We start from the raw sequence: 13,802 nt of genomic DNA, 5'->3' as shown, positions 1-13,802 counted from the left end.
CCTTCATCACCTTCGTCACTTCCAGGCCACCCTTCGTCACTTTAATTCTTCCGTCACTTTGGTCTGCCGTCCTTTGGTCTGCCGTCCCACCTTCCTCGCTTTTGGTCACCTTCCGTCACTTTGGTCACCTTCAACCAAGTCACCTTCACCGCTGGTCTGTCATCGCAACCTTTGGTCACCTTCGTCACTTTGGTCACCTTCGTCACTTTGGTCACCTTCCGATCATACGTCACTACATGTGCTTAAATCACATGCGTCACCTTAGTACTTCAAATACCTTCGTCACTTTCTTCCACTAGTCACCTTCATCACCCTCCAGTCCTTTCTTCTTCCGTCACTACGTCCCTTTCGTCTTCGTCACTTTCTTCACTTTCGTCACCTTCATCACCTTGATCACCTGTCACTTTCATCACTTCCGTCTTTAGTCACTTTCCGTCCTTATACGTCACCATACGTCACTTTACGTCTTCGTCCACTTTAAGTCACCTTCGTCACCTTCGTCACCTTCGTCACTTTCGTCACCTTCGTCACTTTCTTCACTTTCGTCACCTTCATCACCTTCGTCACTTTCTTCACTTTCTTCACTTTCGTCACTTTCGTCACTTTCGTCACTTTCGTCCTGTCGTCCACCTTCGTCACTTTCGTCACTTTCGTCACCTTTGTCACTTTCGTCACCTTCGTCACTTTCGTCACCTTCGTCACCTTCGTCACTTTCGTCACCTTCGTCACTTTCTTCACTTTCGTCACCTTCGTCACCTTCGTCACTTTGGTTACCTTCGTCACTTTGGTCACCTTCGTCCTTCACGTCTTTGTCTGGTCTGTCGTGTCACCTTACGTCGTCCTTTCGTCACATTTAAGTCACCTTAGTCCTGTAATGCTGATCACTTTGATCTGTCAGTCACCTTCATCACTTCGTCACCTTCGTCACCTTCGTCTTATACGTCTATACGTCACTTTCGTCAGCACAGTCTGCAGTATCGCCGTCACTTTCGTCACTTTGATCACCTTCGTCACCTTCGTCCGCTGGTCTGTCACGCCTTACGTCACTTTGGTCTGCCTTCGTCACCTTAGTCGCTGATCACTTTGGTCTGCCGTCACTTCGTCACCTTCGTCCTCGTCCCTTTGGTCCTGTCCGTCACCTTAAGTCACTTTGATCACCTTAGGTCACTGCTTAGTCACTTTCGTCACGCTTGATCACTTTAAAATCACTGGTCTTTTGTCACTTTGGTCACCTTCGTCACTTTGGTCACCTTCTTCACCTTTGTCACTTTCGTCACTTTGGTCACCTTCGTCACCTTCGTCACTTTGGTCACTTTGGTCACCTTCGTCACCGCCGCGATCACTTCGTCCTTTGGTCACCGTCGTCCCACTTTCGTGCTGGTCACCTTCGTCACCTTGGTCACATAGTCACTTCGTCTGTGATCCTTTCATCACCTTCGTCCTTTGGTCACCTTCGTCACGTTAAGTCACCTTAACGTCATGTAGTCACTTTGGTCACCTTCGTCACTTTGGTCACCTTCGTCACTTTGGTCACCTTCGTCACCTTCGTCACTTTGGTCCCGCTGGTCCTGTAGTCCTGTCCGTCACTGCTTCCTCGCTCCTTGGTCACCTTCGTCACTTTCGTCACTTTGGTCCTGTATACGTCACTTTGGTCTGTCAGATCACTTTGGTCACCTTCGTCACTTTGGTCACCTTAGGTCACCCGTCCTTGATCACTTCGTCACCTTCGTCTCGTCCACTTCGTCCTGTCCGTCACTTTCTTCACTTTCGTCACCTTCATCACCGTCACTTTCTTGCATCCCACTTTCGTCCTTTGTCCACCTTAAGTCACTTTCTTCACTTTACGTCACCTTCATCTGTAGTCCTTTGGTCACCCCTTCTTCCTTTGTCACTTTCGTCACTTTGGTCTGTAAGTCACCTTAAGTCACTTTGGTCCACTTTAGTCGCCTTGATCACCTTAAGTCACTTTTCGTCACTTTGGTCTTGTCGTCTCCTTTCGTCCTTTGGTCCTGTCCGTCCTTCGTCCTGTCGTCCCTTTAAGTCACCTTGATCCTTTCATCACCTTCGTCACTTTGGTCACCTTCGTCACATTCGTCACCTTCGTCACCTTCGTCACTTTGGTCACCTTCGTCACTTTGGTCACCTTCGTCACTTTAGTCTATGCGTCACCTTCCTCGCTTTGGTCACCTTCGTCACTTTGGTCACCTTCGTCACCTTCCTCACTTTGGTCACCTTCGTCACTGGTGCATCGTCCTTTGGTCACCCGTCCCACTTTGGTCACCTTACGTCACCTTCGTCACTTCGCGCCTTCATCACATACGTCGCATACCGTCACTTTCGTCTGTCGTCACTTTCCACTTTCGTCACCTTCATCCTGTAGTCACTTTCTTTTCGTCACTTTCGTCACCTTCGTCACTTTCTTCACTTTCGTCACCTTCATCACCTTCGTCACTTTCTTCACTTTCATCACTTTCGTCACTTTCGTCACCTTCGTCACCTGTATCCGTCACCTTTGCGTCACTTGTCCGTGCTGTCCACTTCATCACCTTCATGTCACACTTACCGTCACCCTTTGTCACTTTCGTCACCTTCGTCACTTTCTTCGCTGTTGCCATCACCTTGGTAACACTTTCTTCACTTCGTCTTCGTCCCACTTTCGTCCTACGTCCCTTTCGTCTGCCGTCACCCTCGTACTTCGTCGCGTCACCTTTGTCACTTCGTCACCCTTCGTCCTTTAAAATTACCTTCGTCACCGTCCTTTCATCGCGTACTTTCTTCCATATGTCACCTTCGTCACCTTCGTCACTTTCGTCACCTTCGTCACCTTCGTCACCTTCGTCACTTTCGTCACCTTCGTCACTTTCTTCACTTTCGTCACCTTCGTCACCGTCCACTTCGTCCACCTTTGTCACTTTGGTCACCTTCGTCACTTTGATCACTTCGTCACCCTTCGTCGCCTTCGTCCTTCATCACTTTGATCACCTTCACGTCACCTTCATCACTTTCGTCTGCTCGTCACTGATCACCTTCGTCGCCAAGTCACTTTGGTCCCTTCATCACATACGTCACTTTGGTCACCTATACGTCACCTTCGTCACTTCCGTCCACTTTGGTCACATATACGTCCACTTTAAGTCTGTAAATCCCTTAAGTACTTTGGTCACCTTTGTCACTTTGGTCTGCCGTCACTTTCGTCACCTTCGTCACTTTCGTCACCTTTGTCACTTTGGTCACCTTCGTCACTTTGGTCACGCCTGCTGCCTTTGTCACTTTATCACACACAATTACCTTAAGTCATATCGTCACTTTGGTCACTTTGGTCACCTTCGTCACCTTCGTCACTTTCGTCACTTTGGTCACCTTCGTCACTTTCGTCACTTTGGTCACCTTCGTCACCTTCGTCACCTTCGTCACTTTCGTCACCTTCGTCACTTTCATCACCGTACTTTGGTCTGTAGTCACATTCGTATATCGTCTGTCGTCACTTTGGTCTATACGTCACTTTGGTCTGTAAGTCACTTGGGTCACCCTTCGTCTGTAGTCACTTTGGTCACCTTCGTCACCTTCCTCGCTTTTAGTCTCATCCCCACCCTTCCATCATACATTTTAGCCGTACCTTCCTAAACTGGTCACCTTCGTCACTTTGGTCACCTTCGTCACCTTCGTCACTTTGGTCACCTTCGTCACTTTGGTCACCTTCGTCACTTTGGTCACCTTCGTCACCTTCGTCACCTTCGTCACCTTCGGCCAACCTTCGTCACCTCGTGCACATCGTCACATCGTCGTCCTTCCGTCCTGTCTTCACTTTCGTCACCTTCATCACATCGCCGATCACTTACTTCACTTTCTTCCCACTTTTCGTCTGCTTCGTCACTTCAAATCACCTTAGTCCGCCTCTTCCTTTCTTCCTTTCGTCCTGTCATCACCAGTCACTTTCTTCACATGCATCACCTTCGTTCACTTTCATCACTTTCTTCCTTTACGTCCCTTCGTCCACTTCGTCCTGCCGTCACTTTCCGTCACTTTCGTCCCTTCGTCACCTTTGTCACCTTAAATCACAACTTCGTCACTTTACTATACGTCACCCCTTCGTCACTTTCTTCACTTTTATTCGTCACCTTCATCTGCCTTAATCACTTCCTGTAATCCTTCGTTCTTCACTTCGTCCGCTACCCTCGTCACTTCGTCTTTCATCCTGCCTTTGTCCTTCGTCATCATACGTCCTTCGTCTTTCGTCGTCGCTTCGTCACCTTCGTCACTTTCTTCACTTCGTCACTATGTCCCTTCCTTTGTCGCTACGTCACTTTCCGTCATACTTCCGCTGCGTCACTTTTCGTACCTTTATCACCTTCGTCACTTTAGTCACTTCGTCCGTCAAAGTCACTTTAGTACTTTTCGTTCACTTTACGTCACTTACGTCACCTTCGTCACTTTCTTCCTTTCACTTCCTTCGTCATTACGTCACATTCGTCACTTTACGTCCCTGCGTGCTTCCACCTTCGTCACCTTCGTCACTTTCGTCACCTTCGTCACTTTCGTCACTTTACTTTCGTCACTTTCGTCACCTTCGTCACTTTCGTCACCTTCGTCACTTTCGTCGTCACCTTCGTCACTTTCGTCACTTTCGTCACCTTCGTCACTTTCGTCACCTTCGTCACCTTCGTCACTTTCGTCACCTTCGTCACCTTCGTCACTTTCGTCACTTTCGTAACCTTCATCACCTTCTGAAGGATTAAAAAATCGGAATATCAAAGGAATGCAGATCAATAATTCAGACACACTTTTTGAAGTTATTCCATAACCGCGCTGCACACGGTGTGTCGGTGTGTGTGTGTTGGTGTGTTGTGTTGGTGTGTTGTGTGTTGGTGTGTGTGTTGGTGTGTTGGTGTGTGTGTTGGTGTGTGTGTTGGTGTGTGTGTTGGTGTGTGTGGTGTGTGTGTTGGTGTGTTGTGTGTTGGTGTGTGTGTTGATGTGTGTGTTGGTGTGTGTTGGTGTGTTGTGTGTTGGTGTGTGTGTTGGTGTGTGTGTTGGTGTGTGTGTTGGTGTGTTGTGTGTTGGTGTGTGTGTTTTCTTTCAGGAGCACAAACAGCCACCCAGACGATGCAGCTTGGAGGATGGATTTCATTTTGAATGAAGCTTTTTTGTTGTTGAGTCAAATAATGATTGATAAGAGAACTTAGCTGAGCGTGACCTGTCCCCGCTGTGAGACGCAATGTGTACGTTACCGTTTCTCTCTGGCGCTGTGATCCCCGCACAGACATCCACTGCTATTTATTGGCTGAGCAAACCGAAGACGAGCAAACCGATGGCAGCGATTGGTAGAAAGCCAAGGATTGTCATTTTGAGGAGGACGGGATCGGCAGCCGTATCTCTGTGTTAAATCCCTTAACACTTGAAGCTTTTGAATCTTTTACCCCTTACTGGCGGTCGTCCGGGGGACTGTTCCACCGTGGCCCTTCAGTGTGAGAAGTGAGCCGTGTGCAGAGTGTGTAGCGGGGAGCTCTGGAAACAAGACGTCGTGTAGCTCAGGGGTTTACGCTCAGACGTCGGACCATAGAGCAGACCTGCTGGACGAGGTGAGGTACTGAAGGGGATGTCTTTATCAATACTACGATTACCATGCACCATTTCTCAAATGCTCACATGTTTGAGGGCTATTTTGAGTTAAATCATTTCCCGTTGGATAAATACGGACTGATCAAGGGGCTTCACTCAGGAGCCTGTGGGGAAACTTTAATGCCGCTCTTTGGCCCAATCCAGTCATTTGAAGGAAAAGGCCTCAGCATGGGGATGAGACGGCCTCTTTCATGATGGGGTTACTACGCAGAACCCTCGACGCACCATTCAAGGCATTCGAGTTGAGTTCCACTGTAAACCTTACAGATTCACAAACGTTCCTTCCAGACAAACCTGTCTTGTGATTACAGCTGAACCTGCTGCAGGCAGTTTGTGATGTGCATTAGCGCAGGAGCAATGCTGAGAAAATCACTTCTAACAAAGTCCCGGTGTCAGTTTAATGAGCCTGACACTGAATGTGGCAGAGCTGCTCTGATTCATACGTGTGAGGGAGTGAGCACCGTGCACTGTGCTTCACGGCTCAGTTCCACGGCTGTTGTAAAGCACTGAAACCCACCGCCCTACAGACACCGTTAGCAACAGGCTAGGGACCAAAGTATTTAGCGATCAAAGACACCGATACGGAAAGTGAATATTGTCCTTTTATTGATCAGGGAAAAGTGCTCCGGATGAAATCGTTACTCCTTCTGCGGCACATGTTTAACGGCTTTTTGTTTAAGATGATACATTTGAACTGAGATTTGAACAAAAGCACTGAAGCCATTCAGGATTAATCTTTATTATGGTTATTAAAAAGGCTCCAAAAAGACTTCTCAGAGTGTTGTCTGTTCTCTCTGGCGGTTGCTGCAGTCACAGACCAGCGGTTCTTGAATGGGGGCTTTCACAGTCGCCTCCACACCCGAAGGGAACCTGTTGGTGCTCAGCTGTGGTCCAGAGCTGACTGGCCCCTGTGTCGGTTGGACGCCAGCCAAGGAGGCCCCCAACGTCGGCCCAGCGCTTTGCTGCTCTGGGTTTACGAGCCCAGCAGCCTGGCTCACAGGCTGAACTGTTCCTGCAGGCGAGTTTGTGAGCATAGTGGTCAGGTAGACACCCAGCTGGCCCAATCTAGCTGCCATCTGAAACAGAGAGGACAGGAAAGGTATCGCGTAAGAGGCCGTGTGGGGGCACATAGATGGTGGCTGTTACCTGAAGCTCCTCTGAGCTAAGACTGCCAAGCGGAGCGGCCTGGAGACATAAGCAGACATAATGTTACACAAGCAGCCTGAGCATTCATCATGATCATATGGACGAGTGTCTGTACCTTGGGATGCTGGAGCATGAACACAATGTGGGGATTCTGTGGAAGACAATCAGTCTTATAAGATTACTCTTACACATATTACAGTCGAATATGTTGTTTTTTATTCATCAGAACACTGTCCGACTCGATTTACAACAAAGGTAGAGACACCTGTTGTTGCTGCACTTGCTGAGGAGCAGCTCCAGAAGGAGGATCTGCAGAAGGAGGATCTGCAGGTGCCCCCGGACTGTTCGGTGGTGGATTTGCTGGCGTTTGTGGAAGAGGTGAATCAAGGATCAGTGGGAATCCATTTGGGGAGAACTGCAAGACGTAAAATAAACATGTTGATATCTGTAAACAGTTTCTGGGCTGAGACGATGTACAACTTACATTTTAACCCTCCACAATTCACAACTCCCCAAAATCGGACAATTTGACAGAATTACAATATACCACACAGAAAACATGTTGAAATGAGAAAGGGCATAGTTTTCATCTCAGTCATTAATCAAGTGACAGACGTCTTTTCAGTTGCAGGTTTTCGATACTGTACATGTTGACAGCACAAAGCTGTAGGAACATGTCAGAGACCCCCAGGTGAAGTCTTTCAAGGTGGAGATTTGAAGCTTGCATCTGCAGTTCAAGAGTTCAGTACAGAGCAGGACATGCCGTACTGTTTGCAGTTCCTGGGAAGATCAGTCCAAGAAAACAAACTTTGAATTCCTATGTCACACATTTAGTATCTTACCAGTTGATTCCCATAGGGAGATGAGAAAAGTGGGATGTATCTATAAGGAGAGAGAATCTGGAAGAAAAGAACAACCTTTAAAATGAGTTTGCATCTCTCTTTCTCTCTCATTCATATATATATATATATATATATATATACATCTTACCAGAGGCTGCTGTGGAAGTATTGGCTGGTTAGCAGGCTGGGATCCGTCAAAGCTTGGCTGCAGACGAAGGTTTATTGGACTGCCCCCTAGTGGAGGCCATGTATAATGTTGCGTGGGAGGCAGCAGCTGGCCCCCTCCCATGGAACCCTGCTGCTGAGGGCCCCCGGGCTGTGGCTGCTGAGGGACCCCGGGCTGTGGCTGCTGAGGGACCCCGGGCTGTGGCTGCTGAGGGCCCCCGGGCTGTGGCTGCTGAGGGCCCCTGGGCTGTGGCTGCTGAGGGACCCCGGGCTGTGGCTGCTGAGGGCCCCCAGGGCCCGACGTCTGAGCGTCAGGCAGCTGGTTTGTGGCTTCAACAACTCTTTGAGCTTGAGTGACCCCTCCTTGAGAAAGCAAGGGAGGAAGGACACGCGAAGGGACCTAAAAATAATAACACAAAAGCTCTAAATGATCGTTGTCACAGCACATTTGGCGTAACGGCCAAGGAAAACTCAGAAAACCTTTCAAATAATGTTTAAATGCCGTTAATAAATGACACTACTTACTGGTACTGCACACACCACGATGGTAAAACATGCCAGGATTAAGATAATCATTTCCATAAAGTCAATTATTCCCACAAGATCAATAAAGTCTTTAGGGAATGTCCACGAACAACTGGGGCTCCTCCAGCACAGGGAGAGCAAGCATTGACTTATGCTCTGCTCACAAAGTGAAACAACCAATCACGTGACAGGAAAACACCTCATCTGCTGATGTGAATGAAGCAATGAAGTGGAAGCTCAAGAAAATCCACGAAGGCCCCAGACTGCCTGTCTGCCTCTCCAGAGGATGCAGTAATGTCTCAAGAGATGAAGAGACACAGGAACCCAGGACTCGTGGTCTCCTGTTCCTCGGAGCACCCGTGGGTGCGGCTGATGCGTCAGCTGATATAATTATGGTCCAACCAAATGTGACATGTACAAAAAACAGAGTAAAAGTCAGAGTATGAAACATTTTCATTTTTGAGACGTCATAGATCCTCCATCTGCCTGATGGATGGTGGAGGTCTGGATGGTGGAATATGCCGACTACCAACTCTTCATCCACTCTGTCATCTTCATTGTGGTGTTCCTGTGTTTTAATTAGTGTGTAATGATTCCTTCTTTTGCACCTGTCCATCCTGGAGAGGGATCCTCCTCTGTTCTGTCCTGAAAGGTTCTTCACTTTTTTCCCCGTGAAGAGTTGTTTGGGAGTTGTTCCTGATCCGATGTGAGGTCAAAGGTCAGGGATGTCTATGTGTACAGATTGTAAAGCACTCTGAGGGGAGTTTCTTATTTGTGAAAATGGGCTATACAAATAAAACTGACATTTTTATCCTAGAAGCAACAAGTGGAAACATTCAACCAAAATAGGAAAGTAATTGGATGTATGAAGTATCAGGTTTCATATCGTGAGTTTGATGCCTGACTAAATGTTGTTTCTCTGATCAACTCAAACACTCACTGTGGAGGAATTCAAATGTCTTCACGTAAGAATCAATGCAGGAATACGCAGTCGCAGCCATCAGCAGACCAGCACGCGGCTAGCCAGCAAGCGCAGCAAGTCAAGGCTGGGAGCAAAGCAGAGTATAACTGTGATTGAGCAGATGAAAACTCCTAGGAGAAGAGAGATAGGTACTGCAGTGCATCCTAAACGCAGCTCGCAGCATGCATAGCAGCATATCAAGGGCTGACCAGGGCAACGCAGCGCCTAACTATAAGCTCTGCAGGAAGCAAGTCTACAACGAGGTGACTGTGTCTGCCTGGATGAAATGGAGCGGTTACGCAAAAGGAGCGATAGCATGAGGTTAGCAGGAGGTTTAAGTAGGGTAGGTACAAGTAGGCATTATGAGGTTAGCAGGAGGCATATGGCAAGCAGCTGGAGGTTAGCATGAGGAGCATCACCAATCAAGGCTTTGAGGTTAGCAGGAGGATTTTAAAGTGATTCTTGAGGTTTACTGAGGTAGCCAGTGCAGCAGCTGAGGTGCAGGAGTGATGTGAGTTAGCAGGAGTTAGTGAGCACGAGCTGCAGCATTCTGGATCAACTGGAGGTTAGGATAAGGAGGTTAGCAGAGGTTAGCAGGAGGTTGCAGAGGTTAGTCATGAGGTTAGCAGAGGTTAGCAGGATTTGCATGAGGTTAGCAGGAGGTTGCCTGATTTTGAGGTTAATAGTTAGCAGATGAAAGAATGCAGTCACTGAGATTTGCTACGTGGGAGTTAAAGGACAGGAGGTAAGATAACGAAGATTCCTTCTGGTCACATGACATCTGTTGTTCTGTCCATCCTGGAGGATCCTCCTCTGTTCTCTCTGAAAGGTTCTTATTCCCGTGAAGAGTTGATTGGGAGTGTCTAATGTGAGGTACAAAGGTCAAAGTGTCAGTTATGACAGATTGTAAAGCACTCTGAGACAAGTTTCTTATGCTGGAAAATGGGTATACTGGTATAGATGATTTTTATCCTAGAAGCAACAAGTGGTTAACAGGATAGGTATAATTGGATGTATGAAGTATCAGGTTTCATATCGTGAGTTTGATGCCTGAGTAAATGTTGTTTCTCTGATCAACTCAAACACTCATTGTGGAGGAATTCAAAGTCTTAGTGGAACAATGCAGCAATCATAGTGGAAAGTAAGCAAGTATAGCAATGGTATAGTGGTATCAGCTATGCAGCGCAGCAACAGACGCAATGTTGCAACGCTGGTGTCTGAACAGTGAGAAGTTAGCAGGAGGTTAGCAGGAGGTTAGCAGGAGGGATAGCATGGTAATATTCACTTAGTGAGTTAGCAGGTTAGGAGTGCATAGCTGAGGGTTAGTGATGTGTTAGCAGGAGGTTAGCAGGAGGGTCTATCTGGTAGATGGAGTGGTCATGAGGGTTACAGGTATTAGCATTAGCAGGATAGCTGATTAGTTAAGATTCAAGTGTTTTATTTGTAAGACATAACACACTGTCAGTGAAATGAAAGTAGAATAAGCAGGAATGTGCATACTTACTTGTCTACATTTGCTTTTACAATAATATCAATACAATATTACAATATGTAAGTAGATCATTTCAAGCTTTTTATGTCCATTATCTTAATTAATCGGTTCGTGAATTCTTATGTAATATACATATATATCAGACTAAAATAGAATAAGAATAGAATAAACTTTATGATCCAGAAGATAAAGAGTATTTTCAATTATATATAAAACAAGTTCAATAGAATATCATCAGGCATATTATATTAACAGGATGTAATAAAGACACCTAGATTATATATTGTGTTTACATCAATTAGTGATTACCTCATATATAATTTACATTAACTAAAATATACCCATGATATCACAGATCATGCTGGTTAGTGTTAAAATCCAGATTTGGGTTTCATGCAAGACATGACAAACTGAAGAAGCTGTGTGTGTGATATGTGCCTAGAGGGGTTAAATTGGAACAGTTGATGATAGCATTAACTCCGTCTACAGTCTCTCTGTTCTTGACAGCATGATCCAGGGCTGCTGACAGCCTGTGTCAGCACACAGATCTGTCTATGAATTGTAAAGTCAGATCTTAGTTGTTAAATGCATCTAGGTTGTATGCGGTGATCCATTAATGCTTTATGATAAGTATAGAACTTAGTGACAAGTCCTATCAGCATAGCAGATATAAGAGATGATAGGTGTGAACATACTGTCAATACAAGTCAAAGTGCTTTTGTGAATTCCATGGAACCTAACTCAGAGTTAAAATTTGTTTACATGGGTCTACAATGCAGGAGGTTGTTCTAATGACATTAGCTGTTCATGGAGGAACCAATGGGAAAAGAAGAACAGACAGAGTACTCCAGATTGAAGATGACAAAATGTTACAGAAGGAGATATTAATTAAAACTTTCAATCAATACAAATTAAGGCTGTAGCATAATCCTGATCGGGTCCCAAATAACTTGAGAGGAAGCAAAGCCTCAGGTTGCGGGGATCCTTCCCGGGGACATTTAAGGGGGTTTAAAGGACATTAGAACAAAACTTCTGAAAAGAGTTAGTACAGTGTGCATTAGATGAGTTCATAGCATGATGGAAAACCCCAAGAAAGGAGCTACTCAGAGTTTAAAAGCACAGATGTCGATATCTTTAGTTGGAGCCAGAGAATGTAGGTAATAAGGCTTCGGAAGAGAAGCAAGTCAGAACGATGAATGTGGGACTGAAATTATCCTTTAAAGAGAGTATAAACAAAGAGGTCCAGTTTCATTAAGAGTCGGCTAAGTATAGAATCAGTGGGAAGGCTTATACGCCCTAGTTGATAAACTCAAAAAGGCTTACATAGTGGATATCTCCTCAAAACTGAATTGATTTCAGGAGCCTGAAACAAGGCTGTCTACTTTACTTATGTTATAATCAGCACTACAACACTGATTTTTAGGTGTTGCTTTGGGTTGCGTAACAAATTAGTGTATTGAACAATCAATGAAAGATTTGTGCCTGATTTATAGAGTAAGCAGAAAAATATTTTGAGATTTGCGGAAACGGGGGTTGCGCAATTAAATACAACGACCAAAATTTTTACATGTTTGTGCAGTTTCCCTAAGAATCAATCATTTTCATCTCTTGCAGAGGCCATTTAAATTACTTTTGTCTGGTTTTTACTGAAAGGCATCCCTGAAAACTTTTTAAGGGGGCCCGGAAAAATTTTCCTTCGGGGAAAAAAGGGGATTTAAAAAAGAAAGAGGAGGTTTTAAAGGGGTGGAAAGTAAAAAATTGGGAAGCAAAGGAAGTTTTGGGGGTTTTAAAATACAAAGAAATAAAGGATAAAAAAGGTTTAAAAATTGGCCCTTTTTAAAGATGACCTCCAGTCCTTTAAAAGGAATGGCTGGGGATGGGGGGTCTAACAAGACCAGGACAGAGAGGAGTCCTTTATCTGCTGCCATTAAGAGGTCATTTGTAATTTTCACCAGTGCCGTCTCGGTGCTGTGGTGTTTTCTAAATCCTGATTGAAATTTCTCAAATAAACTATTATGATGTGAAAGTCGCACAACTGATTTGCGACCACTTTCTCAAGGATCTTGGAGAGGAAGGAGGTTAGAGATCGGTCTGTAGTTAGCCAATACCTCTGGATCCAGAGTGGGCTTCTTCAGGAGAGGTTTAATAACAGCCACCTTGAAGGGTGTGGTACGTGGCCTGTTAGCAGAGACACATTGATAATATCTAATAGAGAGCCGCCAATTAAAGGCAAAACGTCTTTAAGCAGCCTCGTCGGGATGGGGTCCAAGAGACAGGTAGGCGTGTTGAGTAGAAACCGTTGAAAATAATTGGTCACGGTTGATGGAGAAAATCCTCAAATATACACCAGGGCATACAGCGGTTTCAAGGCCATTCCACTTGAGGACAGATTGGCACTGGTTATGGGCAAGAGATTAATCTTGTCCCTAATAGTTAAAATCTTTTCATTAAAGTTCATAAAGTCATTACCACTAAGGTTTATAGGAATGCTCGGCTCCACAGAGCTGTGACTCTCTGTCAGCCTGGCTACAGTGCTGAAGAGAAACCTGGGGTTGTTTTATTTTTTTCATTATTGATGAGTAACAGGCTGCTCTGGCATTACGGGGGGCCTTCTTATATGTTTTAAGACTATCTCGCCAAACTAAGCGGGGATTCTTGAGATTAGTTGAGCATATCGTTCAAGCTTTACGTGACGTTTGCTTCAGTTTGCGGGTCTGAGGTTATACCAGGAGCAAACCTCCTCTTCCTCACTGTCTTCTTCTTCAGAGGGCTACTCGAGTCCAGTGTCATTCTCAGAGAGCCTATGGCACTGTCAACAAGATGATCAATCTGGGACGGACTAAAGTTAGACCAGGAGTCCTCTGTTATATTGAGGCGTGGTATCGAATCAAATACAGAAGGAAGCTTCTTTAAATTTAGCTACAGCACTATCAGTTAGACATCTAGTGTAAAACTTTTGACTAACGGTACACTCCGGTAGTATAAATTCAAAAGTTATGAGGTTGTGGTCTGACAGAAGAGGATTCTGTGGGAAGACGTTCAAATGCTCAATGTC

The 13,802-nt window shown here is 45.6% G+C and overlaps 1 protein-coding gene across 2 annotated transcripts; it reads right to left on the bottom strand.

Annotated features, from left to right (window-relative positions):
* Positions 1-6,339: 6,339 nt before the first annotated feature.
* On the bottom strand, positions 6,340-8,393 carry LOC130191095 (uncharacterized). Of its 2 annotated transcripts, none has more exons than XM_056410764.1 (7): positions 8,295-8,393; positions 7,753-8,169; positions 7,605-7,679; positions 7,028-7,177; positions 6,878-6,913; positions 6,763-6,801; positions 6,340-6,692 (listed from the first exon to the last, which is right to left on the bottom strand). In XM_056410764.1, the coding sequence occupies exons 1-7, from the start codon at positions 8,349-8,351 to the stop codon at positions 6,390-6,392; spliced, it is 1,077 nt and encodes a 358-aa protein (XP_056266739.1). In that variant the 5' UTR covers positions 8,352-8,393; the 3' UTR covers positions 6,340-6,389. The 2 variants fall into 2 exon arrangements, with proteins under 2 accessions (XP_056266739.1, XP_056266740.1); XM_056410765.1 differs by having other exon boundaries at positions 7,605-7,661.
* Between the last annotated feature and the right edge of the window lie 5,409 nt (positions 8,394-13,802).

The sequence above is a fragment of the Pseudoliparis swirei genome, unplaced genomic scaffold (genome assembly GCF_029220125.1).
Source record: "Pseudoliparis swirei isolate HS2019 ecotype Mariana Trench unplaced genomic scaffold, NWPU_hadal_v1 hadal_26, whole genome shotgun sequence".
Lineage (NCBI taxonomy): Eukaryota > Metazoa > Chordata > Actinopteri > Perciformes > Liparidae > Pseudoliparis > Pseudoliparis swirei.
The sequence above is the reverse complement of the archived record's forward strand: the minus strand, read 5'-3'. Positions and strand labels throughout refer to the sequence as shown.

Coding starts and splice junctions, on each gene's coding strand:
- LOC130191095 (XM_056410764.1), bottom strand. CDS start 8,351: ATGGAAATGATTATCTTAATCCTGGCATGTTTTACCATCGTGGTGTGT. Junction 8,170..8,294: donor TCGTGGTGTGTGCAGTACCA/GTAAGTAGTGTC, acceptor TATTATTTTTAG/GTCCCTTCGCGTGTCCTTCC. Junction 6,802..6,877: donor TCATGCTCCAGCATCCCAAG/GTACAGACACTC, acceptor TTATGTCTCCAG/GCCGCTCCGCTTGGCAGTCT.